This window comes from Cetorhinus maximus, chromosome 5 (genome assembly GCF_964194155.1).
Source record: "Cetorhinus maximus chromosome 5, sCetMax3.hap1.1, whole genome shotgun sequence".
NCBI lineage: Eukaryota > Metazoa > Chordata > Chondrichthyes > Lamniformes > Cetorhinidae > Cetorhinus > Cetorhinus maximus.
This window is the reverse complement of record NC_135883.1, coordinates 35,023,249-35,051,144: the sequence shown is the minus strand read 5'-3', so window position 1 is coordinate 35,051,144 and position 27,896 is coordinate 35,023,249. Positions and strand designations below refer to the sequence as shown.

General features: G+C 43.0%; 1 protein-coding gene across 1 annotated transcript in view; it reads right to left on the bottom strand.

Annotated features, from left to right (window-relative positions):
- LOC144680561 (myelin transcription factor 1-like protein) overlaps positions 1-27,896 on the bottom strand; it is a 516,235-nt gene that overhangs the window by 236,410 nt on the left and 251,929 nt on the right. The window contains exons 9-10 of the mRNA XM_078541678.1: positions 5,686-5,776; positions 4,272-4,379 (exon numbers count right to left, since the gene is read on the bottom strand). Coding sequence (XP_078397804.1) covers positions 4,272-4,379; positions 5,686-5,776 — 199 coding nt within the window. The remainder of the gene's footprint in view (positions 1-4,271; positions 4,380-5,685; positions 5,777-27,896) is intronic.

The following is a 27,896-nucleotide window of genomic DNA, read 5'->3' as shown; positions in this document are numbered from 1 at the left end:
TGCTCCCCCTAGAGGTACAGCACAGGTAAACACAGCGATCCAATATCACCTGTTCCACATCATCATCGAAAGTTAAAAGTCATCCTTGGAGAATGAAATTAGGAATGACTTTTTTTGAAAAATCTTTAGTTGTTTTCCTTATGCCCATGTAGAGAAAGATGTCGTAATTTCCATGGGGGAAATTAAAAAGAGTAGGTAGGAATTAGCTCAACGGTTGAGTTCGAGTTATTTGAACAATGGAGCAGCAAAAAAACGTGGCAGTGCCAATGTTCAATAAGAAGTCAGCTGTAATTGTTACAATAACTGATAGGGAGTACAGGTCCCACTGGAGATTAGGCACCCACTCTACCACCTATCATCAAGGGTTTACACAGCTTACTGTGCTCTGTACACTATCAGTTTATGCAGCTACACAGCATCCAGCTCAAGAGCATTTTAAGCAAATTGTTGAAAAGCCCAGATGTGCTGCTCAGCTGTATTTTTCATTCCTTCACGAGAGGTCAACAATCTCAAAGTTTGGATGTTTAAATAAATCATTACAGGTACAAGGAAGGCTGGAATTAACCAAGAAATAAATTTCCGTATAATTTTCAACAGAAGAAGCACAATCAGATAACATATTTGATTTTAAAAACTTGAATTGTAATGTATTCTTGGTTGCTGATTTCAACCCTCAGAATTTGATTACAGATAAAAATAGCAAATACTTTCAAACCCTGACAATGGCTACATCAGTGAATCAGGATGAACAAAATCATTGCTTTGCTTAATTCCTTCAGCGCTTCACCCTTCAGAGGCAGATCAGTGCATTTGGGCAATGTGAGACAAGTTGAATGGCTTAAGAAGCATGAAGCAGGCACTATTGTGGGTGAGTACTGACTAGCCAGCTTTCTGTCAGAAAAGCTAATGAAATTCTATACAACAAACTTAGCCAAATGAAAAATTATGCAACTAGCGTTTCTACGTGTTGTTGGTAAAATAAACAAAGCATGGAAAAATTAACAGCCTGGTTTTTAAAAAGTGGGAAACATTCCTTCGTGAGGTCTTAATTTCAGTTGCATAACTGTGGGGGAGCGACAACCAAGAACAGCCATTGCTGCATTGTTTCATTATTTTTAAAAGTACTGCGATTGGGGTTGGGAATGGGATTAGCAGTTTTAGAGATAGACATAGGCCAGGGTTTTCTGTGCCTGCTGGCGTCAGGCGTGTTCGGTGGCGTGAGCAGACAATATGGAGTGATCGGTTTCACAACGGTGTGAAACCAATTCATGATCATCTGCTCAGCCTGCCGATGGCAGGCTGCGTTCTCCGCCATCGGATATCGGGAACTTCATTGTTATACATCAGAATATCATTATTAGGCCAGCCCACTGGGATCGCAACTCCCCAAGCTGGATCATCCGACCACGTCAGCAGGAAAACACGCCAACGTGTTTCACAATAGCACATAAGCGACGTGCATCTGGCGGGCTGCACTTTGCTTGGGACTTCAAGGTTTGTTTGCCTACCTTGCTTCAGTCAGCACTCACAGTCATCAGCACCAGGTTTCACAGACAGCACCACATCACTTTTAGGGGGGCTCACGGCAGTTCTCTACCCACCAGATCAGCCATATGTGAGTGGTTTTTCAATGGCTGCAGGGCCAGAGCTTGCTTGGCGAAGTGGGAGAAGTGGCCTCAGGCAAGGGAAGAGGCTGCAGGATGAGGGCTGTAATGGGGAAGGAGAGTGACCCAGGGTGTGTGTAAGGGGTCGGGGGGGCACATGTTTATCTGTGCAAGTGGTCTCAAGATGGTGAGTGCTGAGGAGTTAGTCTCCAGAGCAGATGAGGCCAGATGGACATGTGAGGCTATGTGTGTGAGAATAGGTGGTGATGTCCCTTGAGTTGGCAGTGATTGAGATGCCAGTGAATGTGTGATGGGCTTGAGTGTGTGAGTTTAGAGTGATGAGATGTTTGCAATACCCTAGCTGCACGGATGAGATCATTCATCCACTATCTGCATTGGATGGCCAACCTCTTCTGTGCAGCATTGGCACTGATCACCACTGCCACTACCTCCCAAGTCTGGTTGGTGACGCCGCTGTCATCCTGCGGCCAGAGCAGGGTTGAGGACATCGTGGTGGGCCTCCATGGCATCCAAAAGGCATTCCAGTGACACATCACTAAACCTAGAGGCTGCAGTCTTTTTGCTTTTTGTGGACATCTTTCCTGCAGTAGTCCTGAGCTGAGATGTGTACACATGGCTGGACTTTAAATATGGTGCCCAGTTTGATGAAACGGCAAGGTGATGCCGTGGCGGGCGAATGAGAGCCTGCCCGCTATCGAAACGGCATGTTTCCCAGGAATGTATAAATAACATGGCAGGTTTGGGATGATACAGCGTGAAAACCCGCCATTGTGGCCGATGTGTAAAATGTCGTTTTACCCGCCCACTAACTCACTTAGTACAAATCTGGGACAATTCCACCCATAGATTGAAAGGTCAAATACTCCACAGAATAGAATGACTCTTGTCATTGCTCAGGCTAGCTGCTTACTTGGACCATTTACGTCTAGGAGTGTGATGGAATACTCCCCATTTGCCTGATTGAGTGCAGCTCCCACAACACTCAAGAAGCTTGACACCGTACAGGACAAAGCTGCCCACTTGATTGGTACCACATTCACTCCCTCCACCACCGATGCACAGTGACAGCAGTGTGTACCATCTACAAGATATACTGCAGGAATTCACACAGGCTCCTTCGACAGCACCTGCCAAACCCACGACCATTAACATCTGGAAGGACAAGGGCAGCAGATTGATGGGAACACCACCACATGGAAGTTCCCCTCCAATTCACTCACCATCCTGACTTGGAAATATATCGCCGTTCCTTCACTGTCGCTGGGTCAAAATCCTGGAACTCCCTCCCTAACAGCACTGTGGATGTATCTACATCACATTGTCTGCAGCGGTTCAAGAAGGCAGCTCACCAACACCTTCTCAAGGAAAATTAAGGAGGGGCAATAAATGCTGGCCCAGCCAGCGAAGCCCACATCCCATGAATGAACAGAACAAAAAATTAGTTGAGTCATATTAAAAACTATCATTCATTTTCTTAAGTAGATGTAGAATTCCACCACCTCCCTCCCCCCGCACCCTGCCCACATGCATTAAATTAATGCTGCCCTTCACAGGTTCAGTGACCCAACTCACATTCAGATTTTGAAATATGTGGATCAAAGTAAAATAGCTTTTAGAGTGACCTGAATGCAAGGGCCAATATTGCCTACAGAAATACCTTTGAATCTCTGATCTTCTGATCTTTCGATATCATGCTGATCCAATGTAAAACAGCAGTTCCAACCATCTTTCTTCCTTGTATATTGTAGCATAAAACACACAACCATATGCCAAAGAACTTCACCGTCTGTCTTCTTAAGTTCTATGACATGATCTGCAATCAGTAGCGTGAGGTAACCACAAACTCTCAACTTACAAGCTAAGCCATTAATTTACAGAAGGTTCACCAAGATAGCTGGCTATCACTACCCATGTTCATCAGTTTAAACAATCAAACTAGTGCTTTATCAGCCCTACTTCTCCTGATTGGTTGTCACTACATACTTCAGCAACATCATCAAGAGCAATACCATCCAATCCTCATTAACGGTCAGTTGTTTTAAAGAAAAGCATTCATCAATGTCATTAGAAAGTTTAAAATAGTAAAGGTCAAGGCAAGCAATGGTCTAAAAGCAGTTCTAAACTTCAGTGATTGAAATAATGGATAATTTTCCATGTGTGAGTCACACTGAGGAGAAGAATTGCTGTAATTGCTAGGTAAAAGAACACCATGAATGTGCTTGTGGGGATTTCCTTTGGTTTCAATACTTAGAGAAGTCAGAAACACCTTTTTCCAACCTGGTCCTGATCACTCTGTAAATACTGATCAGAGGAAATTTTCCTGACTATATTAGCAATACCAGCACTCATAGTGACTAGAGCAATCCCTCTCTGATGCAGATATCATAGAACCTCAATATGAATCAGCCCAGCGTAAAACATTTGGAGTGAACTAACTGATTAGTAAAATGAATTAAGCTACTGTGTATCAATGTCAAAACGACTTCCTGTAAAGGCTGTAAAAGTCCCGAGACAGAAGAATTAATACAAATTTATTTTGGATCAGCGCTCAATTTTGCTACATTAATGTAGCAATATATTGTTTGAATGAAAACGTAGTTTGCTAAAAAAAAACTTGTCAGAATTTAGCACACAAGCCTCTCTTACCTTAATACACGATCTGAACCCTGGTTAGATTTTGTTGCTTCATTGTTATGGTGCTTTTCTTGAGCTTTAGCCAGCTTCTCTGCAGCAGCAATGGGACATCCAGAGAGACTGCAGGAACAGAGAAACAATTAAACACTCATGCAGTAAGGAAATTGGAAACATATGGCTGAACAGTAACAAATATCAGGAAAGACACAAGGCAAATAATTAAACAGTACAGCACAACAGGTGAAAGCAACCATGCAGGTTTGCTTTTAACCCTTAGTTCACCAATTTTCTTTGGTTAAAATGTTTATATTCTAATATAATACAGTCTTTTCCAGTGCACTTTAAAGGTTTTATCATAATCTTTGGTAAAGTTTTAACCTTAGGTTTTGTGAAAAATCAGCCTGATAGCATTATTTTGAATGTAAATATGTTTCATTTATCATTCATAAATTGAAAACTATGTTTCTTTAGAAGATCACTGGCCATGTTAGAAACCAATTGATCTAGAAGAGAGGTGAAAAAGAAATGGTAAGATTAGACAAAATTAGTCCACAGCCAGAGTGAGCTAGTGAGTTTAGTTATTGTTTGCTGAATAAATGGCTGCTGACTAAAAGAGGAAGATTCTAATCAGAAAATTAGTGCTCGGTATGCTGATGGAAGACAGGTTAACAGAACTTTCCACTTTTTATTTCATGTCCATGCATGAAACGCTCTGCAGAGTAATGGTTCTCTGCTACAGGGTTTTTGGTGGGAATGTTGAGTAGAGGGGGAGAAAAGGACATATTGGGCTAGCTTTGGTAGTTGAAATGTGAGAATGGATTAGCATTATGGAATTTTATTTGATTATTTCTGGAACCAGAGAGTGTTCATGAAGAATTGGTCTTCACGTAGCTAGGGTAGACTCCTTAACAGCATGGTCTGTAGAGCAAGTGAGCTTGTTAAGGGCAACTGAGCCTTTCCTCATTCCATTCTTAAGTTTTTAAAACAGTCTAGGTGAGTAACTGCAGCATTCAGCAAAAACGTTGGGCTTGTTGGAAAGTGCTCCAATAATCTACCTCTTTGGTGAATGGAATGTAGCTCCCTTTCTATTTCCTCCCAGCATCAGCATAATACGTCTGTGCATCCTGCAAGTTACACACCGATACAGTTGACTTATGTACTGATTTCAAAGGTGGGAAGAGATTGTATAGCTTGGTTGAACAATATTTAAATTGAAAAAATAGTATCCTGAGATTCCTACATGCCTCTATTATCTAACATTAATAAACTAAACAGCAAAACATTCCTGCTATTTAGATAATTGATTATTAGTGGTGCTCACTGTGGGAAGGGCAAGGAATGTCAAGTAGCCAATATTTGAATGTATGAATATTGCCCACCCAGGTTTTGTCAGCTGATACTACAGTATAATAAAATCCTTGCTTACCTTCTATGAGAATTCCTGTTGCTATTTACATGGCCTCGCCCAGTGCAGCCTGGTGTAGGACACTTAAGCACATTTTCATGCATGGCAAGAACTTGACAGAAAAAAGATTGGAAGCTATTAGTAAAGAATGAACACAGAAGAAAACACAGGCAAGAGAGGGAATAAGTTCAGACCTCCAACCCAATTTAATTACATATGCTCTTAATAGGGAAGACCACATTTAGGTCTCCAATAGATATTTTATTTACCATAAAATAACAGCATCAGGCTGAAACATTCAGAAAGATAGAGTCATCTGTAGTTATTTATTAGCAAAAATGTTATTCCTAATTAAATTAGCTCAGATTGAAGCAATTTTCATTGTTTCATGCTATAGCTATATCAGGATGGAGCCATAACGCACATGCAAAATAGCAAAATGCATGCCTTTAAAAGTACAGATTGTTATTTGAAATAAGGTGAAATAATATAATTGTATAGTGAGATCAAATTGGAAGGAATTATGGTCAATATCATCACTAAAGTGACTATGAATGTACTAATGAGCATCTCAAGGACACCTCATGCCTAATGGCTATCTATGACTGCTTTCGTTATTCTTCCATTAGACTTGGATAAGCCCAGCTTATCATTAGGGAAAAATAAAAAGAATCAATGCCCTTACTGATATACTGAACATTCTTGATATAACCGTCTTAACTGTGTGACCTCCCTCACCATATTAATAGTGTGCCTTGACTGGGAACCATTAGTTCTGTTGCAGGAGAAGCAAAGCACATATACTACTAATCAAAAATCAGTTGAGTACAAACATTTGTGAACAATAGGAACAATGATAAAGATATTGCTAACCATTCAATTGGCCAGGTACATGGAGGATGCTTTTTAACTGAATGATAAAGAAGATCTGATTAAATAAGTACACCGGGAATTTCTGCATGGGTTTTCCTACCCTTCCACCTTTACTTCAGCTGAAATCCCTGGAGAAATGGAATAAATGGCTGTTTCATTGAAGTGGTAGCAGGAGATTGGGGAACTCACATGGAAACTCTACCCCACTAGTGTGGTTTTTTTTTTTTGCATAGTTTTCTCCTCTCCTCTTCTGAAGTTTGTAATTAATGCAGGTGTACAGTTCAGTGAACATGGATGCCTTGTTGCAACTCACCCAAGTTGCAATTCCTCATGAATGAACACAGATAGTAAATGTGATGCCAACTGTTAACACTCCTTGCAGTACTCCAGCTGAGATCAGTGAATTCAGTGCAGACCACAAAGCAAGTCTAGGAACGTTCTGGTCTCAATGGCTCAATTCCATGCTTAGTAGTATGTTAATAACTTGATCACTGCAAAAATAATAGTTTTCTTAACCATTCAAACCTACCGCTAGGATTATAACAAAGTTGCCATGAAGAAATTGGGTTCATCAGGTGATTTCTAAATTAAGTACAGAACAGCCAAATAGTCAAAACAGGTTTAAATCAGGTGTGTCCAAGCTTATATCTTCATGATCCACATAATTGCTAACATGTTTAAATTAATGTTCCCAGCAATTTACATTTCTAACGAGTGCTGATATTAGCAAATTTTGGTGTGAGGAAAAAAGCCCTCTTTCAAATCCTCAGTCTTCTAAAATTCAAAAACTCTATCAAATAAAAGATAAAAGTGCAAATAAATCAAGATTACCTGGGCTGTGAGGGTGGATTTTCCAGGGCTCATCAATTGCAAAAAGCCCAGGACCACAAGTTGGACACCTTGTGCTAAATAATTATACTTAAGGAATATATAAGGATTGCACCAAATGACAGTCTAATAGGTAACATGAGGATTAACCAAAGAAAGAGTGAAGGACCCATAATTTATTTCAAAAGGTTTTATTTTTGCATGTCAATTTATCAGCCACTTTTTTACCATTAGTTTAAAGATCCACAAATGCTCCACAAGAAGTGGATCATTCCTTTGATTTACAGGAGCCCTTGGCTTTCTGAACTTATAATGCCAACAATTGTAAGGAAAATGCCACTCTGTCTCTAAAGAATGAGATTTGGGGAAGGAAATAATTTACATGAAGAGACAAATGAAACTGGAACACTATTTTGGGAGCAATTAAGGACATTGGTTTACCCTATTGGTGTGTAATATGAAGCATTGTTGATCTGCCATAGGGCAGGATTGGCAAATCCTTCGTCTGGATGTCACTGCCAATGCTGGATGCAAATCTGTTTGCATACAAGGAGAATAAGTGCTGCCGCTTAAATGTTAAGTTTGCTCAGAGAATTTACCAGCTATGGAAGATGACTGACTTAAAACTATGGTATGAGCTAACCCAAACAAACAAAAAACGATTAACTGACGGTGGAATATAAATCCCGAGGGCTGCTGTCAAAGTTGTTAATACCCAGCTATTGTAAAAGCCACCAACCTTGGACAATGTCATCCATAATATCGCTGATTCTTTATAATAAAAATTGATGAGCAAAAAGTAGTTGAAAGGATGAATCGCCTTTTTGAATTAGTGTTTCTGCCAGCCAGTTCTAATTTCTGTACTCGGCTATGTTGTACTAGCCAACTGACTGGTGTCAAGTATTTATAAACCATATGAGGCAGAATCAGCTGAATGCTGGCATTCAATGATGCTGAACTATTGATAGAAAGCTGCACCAAAGCGGAAGGCAGAATCTTGTGATTTAAGTGGAAAGAAAGCATCTTTCATGTGATTGTATATTATGGGTGTTAACTTTCGGATTAAAATGCCCCCTATTGATAATTTGACTGAAAAAGTGAAAACTTCCCTTTTATCCCCCTTTTATCACTAAAATTATTGTCAAAAGGAATTTCGTGCCTATTATTGGCTTAGTTTTAAATCCTTGGTCTAACCTAATCCCATGTCACCTCTTCGGGTCTCCATTCTGCAAACAAAAACAAATGAATGACCCTCTGCAGTGATCTACAAAAAGAAAGATAAATCCAATCTTGCCACTTTCAGCCCCATAAGTCTACTGTCAATACCAGCAAAATGATGGAAGGTGTCAATGACAGTGCTATCAGGCAGCACTTAATCAGCAATAATCATCTCACTGGTGCACAGTTTGGGTTTTGCCAGAGGCACCCAGCACCAGACCTCATTAAAGCCTTGGTCCAAACGTGAATGAAAGAGCTGAACTCAAGAGGGAAGATGAGAATGACTGCCCCTGACATTGAGCAGCATGACATCACCGAACGCTAGTAAAACTGAAGTCAATGCGAATCAGGAAGAAAACTCTGCACTGGCTGGAGTCATACCCAGCACAAAGGAAGGTGATTGTGGTTGTCAAAGGCCAATCATCTCAGCCCCAGGACATCACAGCAGGAGTTCCTCAGGGTAGTGTCCTAGGCCCAACCATCTTCAGCTGATTCATCAATGACCCTTTCCTCCATCATGAGATCAGAATTGGGGATGTTTGCTGATGATTGCACAATGTTCAGTACCGCTCACACCTTCTCAGATAAAGAAGCAGTCTACGTCCATATTCAGAAAGACTTGGATAAGATTCAGGCTTGGTTTGATAAGTAGAAGGTAGCATCTGTGCCACACAAGTGCCAGACAATGACCATTTCACTTCCTGACTCCAAAAAGCTGTCCACAAGACACAAGTCTGGAGTGTGATGGAATACTCTCCATTTGCCTGAAGGCTTGCAACTCCAACAACACTCAGGGAGATTGACAGCATCCAGGACAAAGCAGCCCACTTGATTGACACCTCATCCACTACCTTACACATTCACTCCATCCACTACCAGTACACAGTGTGTACCATCTATAAGTTGAACTACAGCAACTTGCTAAGCCTCCTTCAACAGTACCTTCCAAACCCTGGACCTCAACCACCTAGAAGGATAAGAGCAGCAGATGCATAGGAACAACATCACCTGCAAGCTCCCCTCCAAGCCACACACCTCCTGACTTGGAACTATATCATTGTTCCTTCATTGTCACTGGGTCAAAATCCTGGAACTCCTTCATAATAGCACTGTGGATACTGTTCAAGAAGGTGGCTCATCACCACCTTCTCAGGGGCAACTGGGGATGGGGAACAAATGCTGGCCTTGCCAACAATGCTCACATCCCATAAATGAATAAATAAACAAGGTCCCTTACTAGATATCTGCTCAGTACAAGTCTTAAACTGCAGCATATGAAAGAGGTCCCAGATTTCTTACTAAAAGACTCGCAGGACCATTGTATGGGCTGCAGAACTTGAGCAACTGAACTCACAGAACTAGATGAAGATTTCCTCGACTTATCACTTTCAGATTACTTCCTACATTACAAGGTGACATTTTAGGCTGATAGATTCAAGAGAAACAGGGACTGAATCTGACAGGGACTGTTTCAGTGACATACAGGGCAGGCACTGGAAATGGCTACTGAAAGCAGAGAATGCTTGTTGGCTCTTAGTGCAGAATCCAAAACTAGAATACAGGAAAAGATGAAGGTGGCAACAGAGAAGCTAAATGAACATGTCTGGGATGGGCAAACTTCTTATAACATGCTTGACATTGCATTAAGATAATAGATAGATTTTTGGTCTCTCAGGAAATCAAGGGGATGTGGGGAACAAATGGGAAAGTGGAGTTCAAGCCGAAGTTCAGCCATAATCATAGTGAAAGATGGAGCAAGCTCAAGGGGCCATATAGTCTACTCCTGCTCCTATTTCTAACGTTCTTATGTTCACATTTGCATTCAGACTGTGTCAATGCAGCATCACTTCTTCAGTTCTCCTCATTGGTATCCTAGGGTGATCTTAGTGGTATGTGGCTGACCAAATGAGAGAGATGATGAGTAGTGACCAAAGAAAAATGTTATTACAATCGACATCACTCTGGGAGATGTGAATTTTCTGTGTGCCATCACTATGCTGCAATGGGTAGCAGTTTCTTTGAAACTGTATGAGCTGCTGCAATAGTAACCTGATGAATATTGTGGTGTCCTGTATGTTCTTATGCATAGTTTAACTTCAAGTTCATTGGTGGAGTGAATTGTCTCCATCATTATATATCACCCAATGTCAGCAGTGTATTTATTTGGTTGGCTGGTCAAGGTTAAATTAATTATTGACTCTGGAATCTTCCATTAATGTTTAAGCCAAATCATTACTTGGACCTATAGATGGGCAACAAAGATCAACATCGTGAACTTTATTAGTGCTGTATTTAATGTAATATTCAATGAATAATAATTACAGCAAAAATAAAAATGGATATTAATTAATCAGTAATACATTTTGAGAAACTGACAAGCAATAGGATAAGGTTCAATAAATACTCGTCACATTGCGTAAATACTGAAGTTACTAGTCAAAATGCTGCTTCAGGTATAATAGATACTTAAGCTAAGCAAAGTATTTCATAAGGCAATTTTCATCTCAGTGATTCTATACTTTTTGTAAAAAAAAAAATTCAGTAGAGTAAAATTGCTGTGATACATACAGGGGAAGATTTGCTCTGTGTGTGAGGTACAGTAAAATCACTCTACCAAAACTGTTTTATGATGTTGATGCACCTCAGGCACAAAGGAAATTTTCTCCACAGACAGCATCATTTCCTGAATTTTATTCAGCGCATTTCTGCATATATTATAAGGCCACTAAAATATATTACGGCTTTGCAAGGTTTTTATTTCAGTGAAGCACAGATCAAACATGGGAGGAATATTTGACTGTTTGAACAGTTACAACACTGGCGTCAATCCAACAATGTAGAAAATTGCCTAGGTATATCCTGTCCACAAAAAGCAGGACATATCCAATCTGGCCAGTTACCGTCCCATCAGTCTACCTTCAATTATCAGAAAAGTGGTAGGTGTTGTCAACTGTGCTATCAAGTGGCACTTACACAGCAATAACCTGCTTGCTGATGTTCAGTTTGAGTTCTGCTAGAGCCACTGAGCTTCTGACCTCATTACAGCCTTGGTTCAAACATGGACAAAAGGAGCTGAAGTGCACAGGTGAGGTGGCAGTGACTGCCCTTGACATCAAGGCAGCATTTGACCGAGCATGACATCAAGGAGCCCTAGCAAAACTGAAGTCAATGGGAATCAGGGAGAAACTCTCCATTGGTTGGAGTGATACTTAGCACAAAGGAAGATGGTTGTGGTTGTTGCAGGCCAATCATCTCAGCCCCAGGATATCACTACTACAGGGGGAGGCGATGGCGTAGTGGTATTGTCGCTGGACTAGTACTCCAGAGACCCGGGTAATGCTCTGGGGACCTGGGTTTGAATCCTGCCATAGCAGATGGTGGAATTTGAATTCAGTAAAAATCTAATGATGACCATGGAACCATTGTCGATTGTTCTAAAAATCCATCTGGTTCACTAATGTCCTTTAGGGAAGGAAATTGGTCGTCCTTACCTAGCCTGGCCTATGTGTGACTCCAGACCCACAGCAATGTGGTTGTCTCTTAAATGCCCTCTGAAAAGGGCTAATGAGCCACTCAGTTGTAACAGACTGTTGCAAAGTCACAAAAAAGGAATGAAACCGGACGGGCCACCCAGCATTGACCTAGGCACAGGAAACGACAACGGCAATCCCAGCCCTGTCGACCTTGCAAAGTTCTCTATACTAGCATCTGGGGGGGTTAGTGCCGAAATTGGGAGAGCTGTCTCACAGACTAGTCAAGCAACAGCCTGACATAGTAATCCTCACGGAATCACACCTTACAGATAATGTCCCAGACACCGCCATCACCATCCCTGGGTATGTCCTATCCCATCGGCAGGACAGGCCCAGCAGAGGTGGCGGCACAGTGGTATACAGTCGGGAGGGAGTTGGCCTGGAACATTGACTCTGGACATGGCATCAGGTCAAACATGGGCAAGGAAAACTCCTGCTGATAACCACATACCGCCCTCCCTCAGCTGATGAATCAGTGCTTCTCCATTTTGAACATCACTTGGAGGAAGCACTGAGGGTGGCAAGGGTGCAGAATATACACTGGGTCTGGGTGGGGGACTTCAATGTCCATCACCAAGAATGGCTCGGAGGCACCACAACTGACTGAGCTGTCCGAGTCCTAAATAGCTGCTAGACATAGCTGCTAGACTGGGTCTTCAGCAGGTGGTGAGGGAACCAACAATAGGGAAAAACATACTTGACCTCATTCTCAGCAACCTGCCTGCCAAAGATGCAACTGTCCATGACAGTATTGGTAGGAGTGACCACCGCACACTCACTGTGAAGATGAAGTCCCGCCTTCATATTGAGGATACCCTCCATCGTGTTGTGTGGCACTACCACCATGCTAAATGGAGTACATTTTGAACAGATCTAGCAACTCAAGACTGGGCATCCATGAGACACTGTGGGCCTTCAGCAGCAGCAGAATTGCACACGAACACAATCTGTAACCTCATGGCTCGATATATCCATCACTTTACACTTACCATCAAGCCAGGTGATCAGCCCTGGTTGAATGAAGAGTGCAGAAGGACATGCCAGGAGCAGCACCAGGCATATCTAAAAATGAGGTGTCAACCTGGTCAAGCTATAACAGAGGAATACTTGCGTGCCAAACAGCACGAACAGCAAGTGACAGACAGGGCTAAGCGATCCCACAACCAGCGGATCAGATCAAAGCTCTGCAGTCTTGCCACATCCAGTTGTGAATGGTGGTGGACAATTAAACAACTCACTGGAGGAGGAGGCTCCACAAATATCCCCATCCTCAATGATGGAGGAGCCCAACACATCAGTGCAAAAGAAAAGGCTGAAGCATTTGCTACAATTTTCAGCCAGAAGCGCTGAGTGGATGATCCACCTCGGACTCCTCTGGAGGTCCCCAGCATCAGAAATGCCAGTATTCAGCCAGTTCGATTCACGCCACGGTGATATCAAGAAACGGCTGAAGGCACTGGATACTGCAAAGGCTATGGGCCCTGACAATATTCTGACAATAGTACTGAAGACTTGTACTCCAGAACTTGCCACACGCCTAGCCAAGCTGTTCCAGTACAGCTACAGCACTGGCATCTACCTGGCTATGTTGAAAATTGCCCAAGTATGTCCTGTACACAAAAAGCAGGACAAATCCAACTCAGCCAATTACCGCCCCATCAGTTTACTCTCGATCATCAGTAAAGTAATGGAAGGGGGCATCAACAGTGCTATCAAGCGGCACTTACTTAGCAATAACCTGCTCACTGACTCCCTGTTTGGGTTCTGCCAGGGACACTCAGCTCCTGACCTCATTACAGACTTGGTTCAAACATGGACAAAAGAACTGAACCCCCGAGGCGAGGTGAGAGTGACTGCCCTTGACATCAAGGCAGCATTTGACTGAGTGCAGCATCAAGGAGCCCTAGCAAAGCTGCAGTCAATGGGAATCAGGAGAAAACTCTCCGTTGGTTAGAGTCATACCTAGCATAAAGGAAGATGGTTGTGGTTGTTGGAGGTCAGTCATCTCAGCTCCTGGACATCACTGCAGGAGTTCCTCAGGGTACCGTCCTAGGCCCAACCATCTTCAGCTGGTTCATCAATGACCTTCCTTCCATCATAAGGTCAGAAGTGGGGATGTTCGCTGGTGATTGCACAATGTTCAGCACCATTCGCAACGACTCAGATACTGAAGCAGTCCACGTCCAAATGCAACAGGACCTGGACAATATCCAGGCTTGGGCTGGCAAGTGGCAAGTAACATTCTTACCACACAAGTGCCAGGCAATGACCATCTCCAACAAGAGAGAATCCAACCCTTTAATTGTCCCTTGATGGCATTACCATCACAAAATCCCCCACTATCAACATCCTGGGCTTTACCATTGACCAGAAACTGAACTGCACTAGCCATATAAATTCTATGGCCACAAGAACAGGTCAGGGGCTAGGAATCGTGCGAAGAGTAACTCACCTCCTTACTCCCAAAGCCTGTCCACCATCTTCAAGGCACAAATCAGGAATGTGAAGGAATACTCTCCACTTACATGAGTGAAGCTCCCACAACACTCAAGAAGCTTGACACCGTCCAGACCAAAGCAACCCACTTGATTGGCACCCCATCCACAAACGTTCACTCCCTCCACCACTGACGCACAGTAGCAGCAGTGTGAACCATCTACAAGATGCATTGTAGGAATTCGCCAAGGCTCCTTCAACAGCACCCTCCAAACCCATGACTATTACCATCTAGAAGGACAAGGGCAGCAGATAGATGGGAACACCACCACCTGGAAGTTCGTCTCCAAGCCACTCACCATCCTGACTTGGAAATATAATGCCGTTCCTTCACTGTCGCTGGGTCAAAATCCTGGAACTCCCTTCCGAACAGCACTGTGGGTGTACCTACATCACATGTACTGCAGCAGTTCAAGAAGGCAGCTCACCACCACCTTCTGAACTAGGGATGGGCAATAAATACTGGCCCAGCCAGCAAAACCCACATCCCGTGGGCGAATATTAAAAAAAAGTTGCTCTGGGTAGTGTCCTAGGACAAATCATCTTAGCTACTTCAATGACCATCCCTCCATCATAAGATCAGAAATGTGGATGTTTGCTAATGATTGCAGTATTCAGTGCCATCCATGAGTCCTCAAATACTGAAGTGCCTGTGTCCATACGCAGCAAGAACTGGTCAACATTCAGGCTTGGGCTCATAAGCGACAAAGGGAATTTGCACTACAAGTGTCAGGCAATGACCATCTTCAATGAGAGGGAATCTAACCATTGCCCCTTTTATTCAATGGCATTACTATTGTTTAATTCTCCACCACCAATATCATGACCAGAAACTTAACCAAGCAAACTATATAAACACTATGGCTGCAAAAGCAGGTCAGAGACTGGGAATTCTGGAATGAGTTATGCAGCTCCTGACCTGCCAAAATTTGCCCACTATGTAAAAGGTACAGGTTAGGGGTGTGATGGAATACTCTCCATTTGTCTGAATTAATGCAGCTCCAACAACACATTGGCACCCCATCCACCACAGTAAGCATTCGCTACCCCCCCCAACTGATGCACAGTGGCAGCATATGTAGCACATGTACAAGATGCACTGAGGCAACTTACCTACTTACCTGGCCTCCTTCAACAGCACCTTTCAAACCCACGACCTCTACACCTAGAAGGACAAGGGTAGCAGATGCATGGGAACATCACCACCTGCAAGTTCCCCTTCAAGGCACTCGCCATCTTGACATGGAATTATATCACCGTTCCTTCACTGTCGCTGGCTCAAAATCCTGGGACTCCCTCCCTAACAGTACTCTGGGTGTACCTACACCACATGGACCCCAGCGGTTAAAGGTGGTGGCTGACCACCACCTTCTCAAGGGCAAGTAGAGATGGGCAATGAAATCTGGCCTAGCCAGTGATGCTCACATCCCATTCAAAACTTAAAAAGAACCCTTTTTAAAAATAAAACCAGTTACCAAGAACTAAAACGGAACCCTTGTTTTTCTCTTGATATCTGGAACGCCTTGGCTCTGCTATGAGTAGTGTGGACGGTGTGGGATGGGGGGCTGCGGGTTGCAATTTTGCAGTCGATCCAGAAGAAAGTGTTTCCCTTAGGTCCTGCTGAATTTAATGACAGAACCCAATCACCATTTTTGAACTTTGTTCCCTGCTGACAGCCAGACAGATTGAGAGGCTGCCTGGCTATTAGGCTGCTAAACCTTCGCAGTCAAGTGAAGGTAGAGAGGGGAGAGCATGGGGGAAGAGACTGGGAGTTGTGGATGGACATCGATGGGCAGGGTGGGGGCGAGCATCAGGAGAGCTCACGGATCTGGGGGTCCATCAATTGGGGTGGGAGCGCAGGAAGCTCTGATCTCAGGGGTGAGGGAGAGATTGCAAAAGTCTTGGGAGAGGGGGCAGTCAAAGAGACCAGCAGAGGAAGGAAGCAGATTATGAGGTCAGAGGGATCAGGAGCTGCTTGAAGAGGGGAAGTTGAGGAGAGGGATGGGCAGGCTAAGACCAATGGCCTTGCAGGACATTGAGAGGGTATTGGATCACAGGTGGGGCAGTTCAATAACTGGGGAGATTAAGAGGTTTGCTTGGGGGAAGCTCTCCTGTTCTTCCTGGCTCACAAACAGTGCTGGCAAAGCAGCTGCCCCTTCCATACAGCAGTCCTTGCCTCACTTTAGCTGCGAGGTTAAAGCAGAAACAGAAAGAAAGTCCTCAAGCACAGGGTCTCATTAAAATACTTTAACGAGCAACTCAACTCCTGGGAGCTGGTTGGTCATCAAGCTTCACCTCCATTAAAACCAGAGGAGGACTTGGGTTTAAGATTTTTCACGTTTCTACTTCCCACCCAACCCAAACCCATCCCTTTCTGGGGCTTAAAATTCCCCCCTTGGGGTTGAACAGACTTCAGTGCTGAAAGCACCATCAGATAAAACCCCTCAATGGAAGGACTAATGTTAATTCCATCTGTTGATTTAAATACTTAAGAACTGATGCAAATCTCACCAGAGTGTGAGGCAGTGTGCTAATAGCTATTCCTCAGGGTCAGCTATTGGCATAATTATTCGCCACTCTAGATGGAGATTTGGACCCACGCACAGACACTAATGACAGGAGCAGAAAACTGTGTGTAGATAAACTTTGTAAGAGTCAAAGGCATATGGATAATTAAAAGGAAATGACAGAGGATTGAAGCATAATTTGTTATGGTCACTGGAAAAGCTCAGGGAGGCATCTCAATCCTTTGCTAATGCTGAAGGGAGAAAAGAAATGATAGGCCGTCATGAAGGGAAAGGAAACGTTAAGTGATAGGCACAAGTCTGCAAGTAAGAGACAGAGCAGCTCAGCACCATCCTCATAGCTCAGCATTGCCAACATGAATTGCAAGGAGGTGACGTCAGATTTGAGCTTGCAACTGACCAGTATACTCACTGACTCTGCCAATCCGATGATGCATTGTAGCTGTAGGTATTCTTGCAGTAGATGGCACAGCACAAAAGGAGGCCATTTGGCCCATCCTGCCCTCACCAGCTCTTTCAAAGAGCTGACCAAACTGTCCCACTCCCCTGCTCCTTCCCTGTAGCCCTGCAAATGTTTCCACTCACATGTGTAAACCAGAATCCAGTGAAGACAGGTTCCCCAGGTGAATGTGCCAGGATCTGCAGATATTGTTGGTGGCACCTTGGCAGGTACAGTCCCCTCCACTCACCCTGTCCACATTTATTCTGAGTCTGGGCAAATGGTGCTAATCATTCACCATTTCTAATGAAGTCAATTGACAAAGGCACTATTTATAACACATTAATCATGCTGGCTATGTTGGACAATTCAATAAACTTTTCCCACCTCATTATCACACTGTATTTGTTTTTAAATCCCTCCGTGGAACATTCGGTGTCTCTGTCTGTTTTTCAGGCATCAGCCAATTTTACTGAGGCAAATTTTGAGGTTGTCAGTGTTGTAGAGTTCATTGATCAGCCGGTGAATGAAACATAGAAATATAGAAAATTTACAGAAGGCAGCCATTCGGCCCATCAAGTCTGCATCAGCCAAAAAAGTGCTATTCAGCCTAATCCCATTTTTCAGCTCTTGGTCCGTAACCCTGTAAGTTATAGACTCACAGAATGGTTAAAGCACAGAAGGGGGCCATTTGGCCCACAGTATGCTGGCTCTCCAAAGAAGCAATTCACCTAGTACCACGCCCCCCCCCCACAACCTTTTTCCCGTAGCCTTGCAGTTTACTTGTTTTCAGATAATGATCCAATTCCCTTTTGGAAGCATCGATTGGCCCTGTCTCCGCCACACTCTCAGGTAATGCATTCCAGATCCTAACTACTTGCTCCATGAAAGTTTTTCTCATGTTGCCATTGCTTCTTTTGCCAATTACCTTAAATCTGTGCCCTCTGGTTCTCGATTCTTCCACCAAAGGGAAAAGTTTCCCTCGATCTACCATGTCCAGGTCCCTCATGACTTTGAATATTTCTATCAAATCTCCGCTCAACTTTCTCTTCTCCAAAGAGAACAGTCCCAACTTCTCCAATCTTTCTACATAACGAAGTTCTTCATCCTTGGAACCATTCTTGTGAATCTTTTCTGCTCTCTCTCCAATGCCTTCACATGCTTCCAAAAGTGTGGTGCCCAGAACTGGACAGAATACTCCAGTTGAGGCCAAATCAGTGTTTTACGCAGACTTAACATAACTTACTTGCTTATGTGCTTTATGCCCTTATTGATAAAACCTAGGATGCTGTATGCTTTATTATGCACGCTCCCAACCTATCCTGCCACCGTCAATGATTTTTGTACATATACACCCAGGTCCCTCTGCTCCTGCATCCTCTTTAAAATTGTACCTTTTATTTTATATTGTCTCTCTGTGTTATTCCTGCCAAAACTAATCACTTCACACTTCTCTGCATTAAATTTCATCTGCCACTTGTGCACCCATTCCACCAACCCATCTGTGACCTTTCTACACCATCCTCCTCATGTCCACAATATTCCAAGTTTTGTACCATCCACAAATTTTGAAATTGTGTCCTGTAAACCAAGGTCTAGGTCATTAATATAGATCAGGAAGAGCAGGGGTCTAACAACGATCCCTGGGGAATGTCACTGCAAACCTTCCTCCAGTCCGAGTTATGGCACTTCAAGTGAATTCCAAGCAATTTTTAATTGCGATGAGGATTTCTGCCTCTACCAATTTTTCAAGCTGTGAGTTCCATAACCCCACCATCCTTTGGATGAAAACATTTCTCCTCAACTCCCTTTAATCTTTCTGTCTGCCAGTTACTTTAAATCTACGACTCCTGGGAATTGACCTGTCCGCTAATGGAAACAGATCCTGCCTATACACCCTGTTTAGACCCCTCAAAATTTTATGCACCTCAATTAAATCTCCCCTCAGCCTCCACCATTGTAAAGAAAATTCCAAACTATCATTCTTTCCTCGTCGCCAAGATTCCTGGCAAAATCCAAATCAGCTAAGTAAAGCTAACCAAAATGGGCACAGAGGGTTAGACTGGAATGACTGCTTTGGGAACAGCTTCGTTCAGTCCTCAATCATGACCCCAAGTTTCCAGTTCCCCAATATTTTAATTCTCCACCATGCACCCACGCTCCCATTCTGACCTTTCTGTCCTTGACCAGTTAACACAGCACACACTCTTAATTGTATATTACTTGAGTATTGTTGAAAAAATAGACATGCTCTCGGAGCTTCTTGTTTTGCACTCATAAGGACAGGTTCACAAGAATACCAATTGTAAAGGGAACAACAATTTATACTGCTTGAGAAGAGAGTGCTGATTGGCTGGCAAGAGGATGGTAGAGCTATTGCCATACAGAATGCACCAGGGAACAGTTAACTGCCAAGATTTTGTTTAAATTCAAAGCAGGCAGGTCAGCTCTGATTGGTCAAGGCATTGCCATGGGTAATGAACCAGGGAATGGCTGTCCCCCAAGCTTTTGATTAGCTGAGAAAGGTGCAATGTGTGGACATGGTTCTTCTGTCTGCGAAGGATTTTGCACTGAGTGTGAATATATGTAGCTTCTAGCATGCATAAATGAGCCACATTGCGGGCCCAACTGATAATCTTAAATTGATTGTCAGTGCAATTCTTAGCACAATCAGGATTGTTTAGCAAGTGCTGTCCAATCACAGAAACACATTTAATGTTGGACGCTATGGGTGGAATTGTCCATGCCTTTGCCTTCTGGGGCCATATCTTATTTGCAGCAGCCCTAGGCTGGAAGCATTGAGAGGTGTGCACACGGCTGTACATCAAATATAGCGCCTGGTGCGATGAAGTGGCGAGGTGACGGCATGGTGGGCAAATCGGAGCCTGCCCACCATGGAAACGGTGTTTCCCGGGAATGCATAATTAATACAGCGAGAGAAGCCGCCATTGCGGCTGGTGGGTAAAACGTCATTTTACCTGCCCATTACTGCACTTAGTGCGAATCTAGGACGTTTCCACCCTATGTTTTGAGTTTTGCAAGCATGGTCTGGTTGTGAACAGCTGAAGGGACATGCTGATTGATATGATCCGCCAGTTGTTGGGACGTCCACCCTACATACCTGGCATCATAGTGACACTGAAATTCATATGCCACGTTAGGCAGAACGTCTTTTTGGCTTGATGGCAACATCCTGTTATTGAGGAATACCACTCCTGTTGCTACTGCATAGCAGCAGCGTGAAACAGTTAGCTTCACTTATTGCTGAAATTTTTAAGACACCTTACCCTTCCAGGGTAATCTGCGGTAGATTGGGCACTTTTCAGGACTGAAAGTGGTAGACTTAGGCCCATCCATGAGTTATTCTGATATACAGGGAGCAATGATCTGATCAGGGTAGCCATTATCCCACAGGCTGGCTTTGATGTGCCCTACTTCAGCATCAAGCTTGCACTGTGAGCAAATGCCTCGGGCTGATAAGGCCAATCTTGTAGTGCGTGAAATTGTAGGAATCCCAATGTGTATATTAACCAGTGAAGATAGGCTTGCGGTAGACGATAGTAGAGAGCCCATTAACAGATTTCTCGACTAGCACATCGAGGAAAAGGAGCTCATTTGAGTGCTCCATTTCAAAGGTGAATTTGAGTGCAGGATTGAGCCCATAAGAAAATTCTTACATGCAGCTGCGGATTCAAGTATAGCAAATGTATCATTTATCGGAAAAATGCAAGGGGTAGGAGGTTAGGGGTTGTTCCATCAAAGACACGTTTCCCATGAGGCAAACTGGCAAAGATGTTTGCGAGAGCTGGACCTAGACGGGATCTCATGGCAACACCATCTATTTGGGCATACATGGTGACCTTAAAACTGAACTCATAAGCTTAAAGAATACAGATTCAGACAAGTGCCATGATACAGTGTCGTGGTCCAAATGTCTATGGATTCCTTGGTGCATTGGTGAATAGGCTACCAATGTCGAATGAGCACATTGACATTGCTATTGATATGCAAGCCCGATATGGTCTTCACAAGGTGTAGGAATCCTTCACCATGAATTTGGAAAACATGCTCAAAGCTGGTTGTAGCCCAACCATTTGGCCAGTTCATGTTGTGCAGAATCAGTCAGAGATAAGATATGGCGTAAAGGGACATCACTTTTGTCTGTCTTGGGCAGCCCAAACATGTGCAGACACAGTGAGTATGAATCCTATCATATACATACCATCAGACAGCTCATTATCTTTCACAAGTCCAGCAAGCATTTTTGTAACAAAAACGAAAAATGCTGGAAAAACTCAAGAGGTCTGACAGCATCTGTGGAGAGAAAGACAGAGGGCAGAATTTTTCCGTCGGCGAATTGGGAACGGGGCCCACTCGCCGATGCAAAAATGACATGGGGTGACGTCGGGGAGAACCCCTGACGTCATCCAGCCCCATTTAAATATTCAGGAAGGCGGGGGCACAGCACGATCAACTGTTCGCCCACCGACCTGTCAATGGCCAATTGAGGCCATTGACAGGATAATTAAGCCAATTAAAGGCCCTTCCCGTCCAACCTTAAGGTTGATGGGCAGGCCAGGAGCCCCAGTGGGCTTCTGAAATAACATGAAACCTCATCCACTGGCGGGATGAGGTTTCATGTCTGTTTTAAAAAAGTTTAATAAAGTTCTTGTCATATTTATTAACATGTCCCATCTCATGTGACATTGTCACATGAGGGGGACATGTTAATAATTTTTTTATTATTTTATTTTTGAAGTTTGAAACACTGTCAGTGATCTCCCTGAGACAGCACTTAGTCTCAGGGAGATGTGCGCTCTTTCGCTCCAGTTATTTTGGCTCCAGTTCTATCTTTCACGAACTAGCTTTAAGGAGTGCAACACATGCTATACCCAAGGGGATCTCAAAACTTTGTCAGGTCCTACATAGGTTTTTTGATCTCTATTAGCACACAAGAATTTGACTCCCATCTGAAACAAGTGGGATCTGGATTGCCCATGTGGAGGCTCTTAGGAGAGAACAGGGTAACTACTATGGTTAGTAATTTTTGTAGGACTACTGTTTTATTCTTGATGACTGAAAGGAGTTCAAATTTACCCCTTGATGTTCCGATTTTGAATTTATCTAGCAATGATGCAACACTTCCTTAACAGCTCCTCCCCAAATTTGAGGTGCATGCCAAGTTGCCTGGGCTTCAAAAGCCAGATTACCAAGATTTAGGACCTAATACTGATGAATAGGTACCCCTGACCTAAAAAAAAAAGGCAACAGTTGACATCAGTTTAGCATTTCAATTAAAAAACAGTGTTACTGGTCATGAAGCATGATTTCACTACCGTACTGAAATGTCAGACTAGGGTTTGAACCTGTGGCCTCCTGTCTCCGAGAAGGAAGTGCTACCAACTGAAGTTTCTCCATGGAGTCAATGCTAAGTAACTCATCCAATTGAGTTCCTCCAGTGAGACTATCAGTATTCACATTTTTTTCTTTGAATTCCAAAATGAACAGGATTGTAAAAAATAATTTATTTCATAATTAAACCTATATGGGGTCCTAAAGGCAAGCAACCCTCTTTAATAAATCACAGTTGAACAATGTGCACAAAATCTCACGAATGTCACAAGGCAATCAAACTCTGAAACAATCGTTTCATTTGAGTTTTACATTCGTTATGCTGCTTTCTTCAAAAAATACTGTGCTTACTGTGAGAAGACGGTTTTTCAAGTAATAGCAATGACAGCACCATGTTAATGTCAAAGATATACCTGTCCTAGCTTTATGGTATTCTTGTACACACTTCTTTCACATACTATATTATTAGCAGGAGCTGTGGTCTGGATGTGCTATAAAATATAGTGCCAAGATGCATTTCACTTGTCATACAGTTATGCATGGAAGTTTGACCATTTTGGATAAATGCCTAAGCCGTGGGCTAAGGTATTTATTAAGTAGTATGCAGCTTTGATGAAAAGTACACTTTTGTATAATGGATGTTATAGTGTCACACGACACCTTAAGGAACAGAACAACTGGCTAAGGATTGATGAAAATGAGGCTATGTAATTCTGAAAACTTTTATCATAAAGATTGAGTTGAGATCTATGTCTCTCTTCTCACTTATAGCTAGTTAATTTTTCTTATCTAATCACATCATCACCTGCCTGCCCAACACAGTGTTACTTGGATTTGTCTACTTTCATAATTCATTTCTTTAGCACAACAAGGTTCTTCAGTTCCTCACTCCACTTCCTGAAATCAGTGCCTTTCGTTTTATATTTCTCAATTATATTAGAGTTTCTATTTACAAAAACATGTGGGTGCCAGTTCAACAGTTTGGAAATTTTCTTACTTTGAAACAACACTGATTCAATTTCAGTTGAGGTGCAAAATGCCTGTTATACCTCATCCAATTTTCCTCTCTATTGGTTTAACCTTGAACTGATTAAAGTTGACTTTTACACCCTCTATTTCTCCACAGGTAAGTTAGTCAACTGCAGTTAAAGCGGATACACTGAACACACTATAATACATAGGACTAACACCACTTTGCAAGCATCATACAGATACTGTGGCACCTGTACCAATACAGTCCATTGCTTCACTACCAAATGGGTGCCCATGAAGAGTGTTGCTCACCAATGAAGGAATGAGAAATGGACAGAGCTATTGGAGTAATGGATGGATTGCAGCCTTGATACAATGATGTCTGTCCCTAAATGATCTTTCATTTGTTTATGTATCCTCAAAGCAAAAAAACTGCAGCAGCAAAAGGACAAGTACAATATTATTCAGTTTCAGAATTCTAAACTTTTGGAAAAAATTGAAGGCTGGGGTTTAGTTTCAGTCCAGCTCATTTCAAAAGGAATGTCAATCAATGCAGTAATCAAAACTGAATCCTCAGCAATCCACAGATTAAGCAACATGGGCAGAATTTTACCATCCGCCGCCTGCAGGTTTGCATGCAGGGGACTGCAAAATTCCTTAGGTGGCCCGTCCGCCCCTGAGCTGTCCACAATTTTACAGGGGGTGGGCCTCAGATGGTCCATCTGCCCTCACCCCAATTGAGGCCCTTAAAGGGTAACTTCCCTACCAGCCTCAATTTTGAGGCTGGCGGGAGGAGTTCAGGGGCAGGTAGGAAGCTTGGCAGGTCACCTCCTGAGGCCTCAGATGGGAAGAGGGTGGCACCTCTCTCAAGCACCCTCTTTCGATATTGGGCCAATGCCCCCCTCCTCTCCAAGGTCTGCCAATCGCGGGTGCTCCCTCCCGACTTTCCATCAAGGCCTCCACCCCCTCTCACCACCCACTCCCCAGACCTCACCTCATCTCCCCGTCATGGGATCACCCGACTTACCTGGTCTTGGATTCTGGCATTTATGGGGCTGTGGGGTCTCTTGTAGTCCCAGTCCTGGCCACACCTGCTGCTGGCATTGTTGGGACTACAGAGCTGCCCATCAGATCGACCGGCAGCTCTCTGAGGCAGGACTTCCACCCGGGTGAAGGACTGAAGTCCCATCTCCAGCCAATTAACGTTCCTCAGAGTGCCAAATGACTGCGGGGCTGCCATGATCAGCAGATAAGACATCCCTGCTGATTCTTCGTGTGGCAGGACAGGAAACCCCACCATCCAAAAATTCCTGCCCATGGTCATTGGAACATTGGAAAATTCTCCCATCATAGGTACTTCGGGCATAGGGTCAACTTTCCAACCTTTTTTGAGAACAGGAATTACAAACTGGAGAGAGGTCTGTAAGGTTAGGGATATCATTCGGTCTGATTTCAGGCAGGTGGGTGTATGCATTGAGTAGCTCCAATATACAAGTGGAACATCATGGGCGTGATATTGGTTCTTAGTTCCAATATGTTAGTTAGGCCAAGCATTAAACCCTTGCAATCCATTTTAAAGACATTGCCCACCCTCCTTGAAGATCCTTGCCCTACTTAATAAACATCGGACAATTATGTTGATGCCTACATCAGCCCAACACCCCAAGTAGATGTGATTCCTTCCTTCAGTGACATTAATTCCACAGGAGATTCACAAATGTCATAATTAGAAATAAATATGCAGGTAGTCTAGGGCTACCCCCCATCTCTGTATATATCATATAAATCTATGGAACACTTTACATATAGTTCAACCTGAATAATTCTCTGCTCCAGTGAATGGTTTGATCATAATACTGCATAGTTGTGCAATATGAATATATGCATGCATAATATGTAGCTACAGTTAATTGAGAATAACAAAATAAAACTTTTGAGAAAATAAGATGAACTGAGGTTATTGGCAGAAGGGCATTTTATGAATTGAAGTGCCATTTAATGAGGCCATCGCCAACATCTTGTCTCTTTCCATTACACTCTGACAGGCAAGCCTACTTTTAAGTAGATATAACAACTTAGGAGTGGAAAACCTGGCAGATTATTGCCTTGTTAACTCAGGGGCACTTGGCGAACAGTGCCTACTTGCTACTTTGAAGTTACCGAGGAAACTTTCAGATCTGGAGCCAACATTGGGCGTAATGATTATAATCTCTCTTCTTAGCCTCAAGCTCCTTATGCGGTGTTCCTCCAATAATGCCACATCATTCATTTTTGGCTTGTGTAGCCTGCTATGCGAAAATGGGTTTCTCTTTGTTCTTCTCCTTCTATATTCTTACACCTCCCATTCTTCCTGCCCTTTCTCAAAGGTTAGTGTACACTTTTCCTATAGGAGTAAAATATATTGTCCAAATAGCTTCAAATATCATCTATTTGCTCCTGTAGCGACAATAAAGAGAGAAATATCTCAAGTATTTTAAATTCTCGTGACTACAAGGAAATCACAACCAAGCTAATGTGAACAATTCCCAAAAAATTCCAAAGATATAGTTCAGTAACGTAACTGCTATTGCCAGGAATTTCCTTGGAGCTGCTCCTACTCCACCACCAAAATTTCACTGGAAATACAGTAGGTTCCCTGTTTACACTTATAAATAAGGTTTCAGATGCACTTCCAGTGAAATTAAGGAAATTTTCAAACTTTGTTAAACACACCTTAGAATTAAATAGCATTGTTGCACAGCTAAAACCATTCTTATTTGTGGTGTCATTTGCTGATAACATTACTGACTGTTTAATTGCAGGATCTTGTATTTTTATTATCCCACCTTCTGTTTTACATTTGTGTTATTTGTTCCAAAGTCTTTTTTTTTGTTTTCTTCCTGATTTGATTGTGCGCTGTTAATTTTTAGTTTTAATATTTTTTCTTCAGTTTTCAACATTTAATGGCAGTAATGATAATACTGCCACATTAGTGCTCTGGTATATTGCATCATGGATTAGTAGACTATCTGTTTGTGGCTGTGATTATCAACAAATTGTGGAATTGTCGAGTGGGTAGGATACCTACTCATACTTCTGATTCTCCACACATTGCCCTCAGGACCGGACATTGGGATAGATATGGTGGACAGTGGCCCACCAGGGGAGCACACTGGCCATTTGCCCATTCCTATCTTCAGAAAGTCCGAATCATTTAGAGGCTGGGTCTGATTACCATGCTGCCGGTGAGCTGTGCACCCTGAACTGGCACCCCATGACAGCTCGCCAGCTTCAGGGTACCAAAATATTGAGTGCGTCGGACACTGCCTCAGCCCTTAGGTTGGTCTTGGGGATAAGGGTGTGGGGGTCACGAATGCCAGGGTGGTGAGGTGAGAGGGCAATCCACAGGCCAGCAACAAACTGGAGAGAAATGCTCCGCCTAACTCCACAAAGTTTCTACCCGACAGCTCTTCTGCGATCTTTTCATACTGACCAGCTCTGCTAACGTATCCATTTAAATCACAGTCGGAGTCCTAACCATGTTGTAGGACCTTGATTTGCAAAGGCAAGAAAGCAGCCGCCTGAAACAAGTGCAGGGCTCCAAGGGAAGAGACCAAATCATTCCTATACAGGTACTGATGAAATATTGAAAGTAGGGTTATCCCATTTTGGAGTGGCACAAGCAAAACTTCTAGGGCAGAACTTTTAACCTCAGCAGGGGCAGAAAACAGAAAACTGCTGGTAACTGATCTGCTGCCCATTATACAAGCTGTTTGGTTCTGCTTTCCACTGATTTCAATCAAAAGGAATATCAAATAGGGTGCATAACGGGTGGCTGTTCCACAACTGTTTGTTAATGCCCCACCAAAGCTGAAAGTTCCACCCCTATAAGTAGCTCACTTATATGCTTTATTAATAGATAAGGTCACATAGAGAAAGCGGGCAAAAAAAAAATTACCTTTTTCACTCGGGTTATATTTATGAATTTAATAAGCACAAGAGTCATAATACATTGGG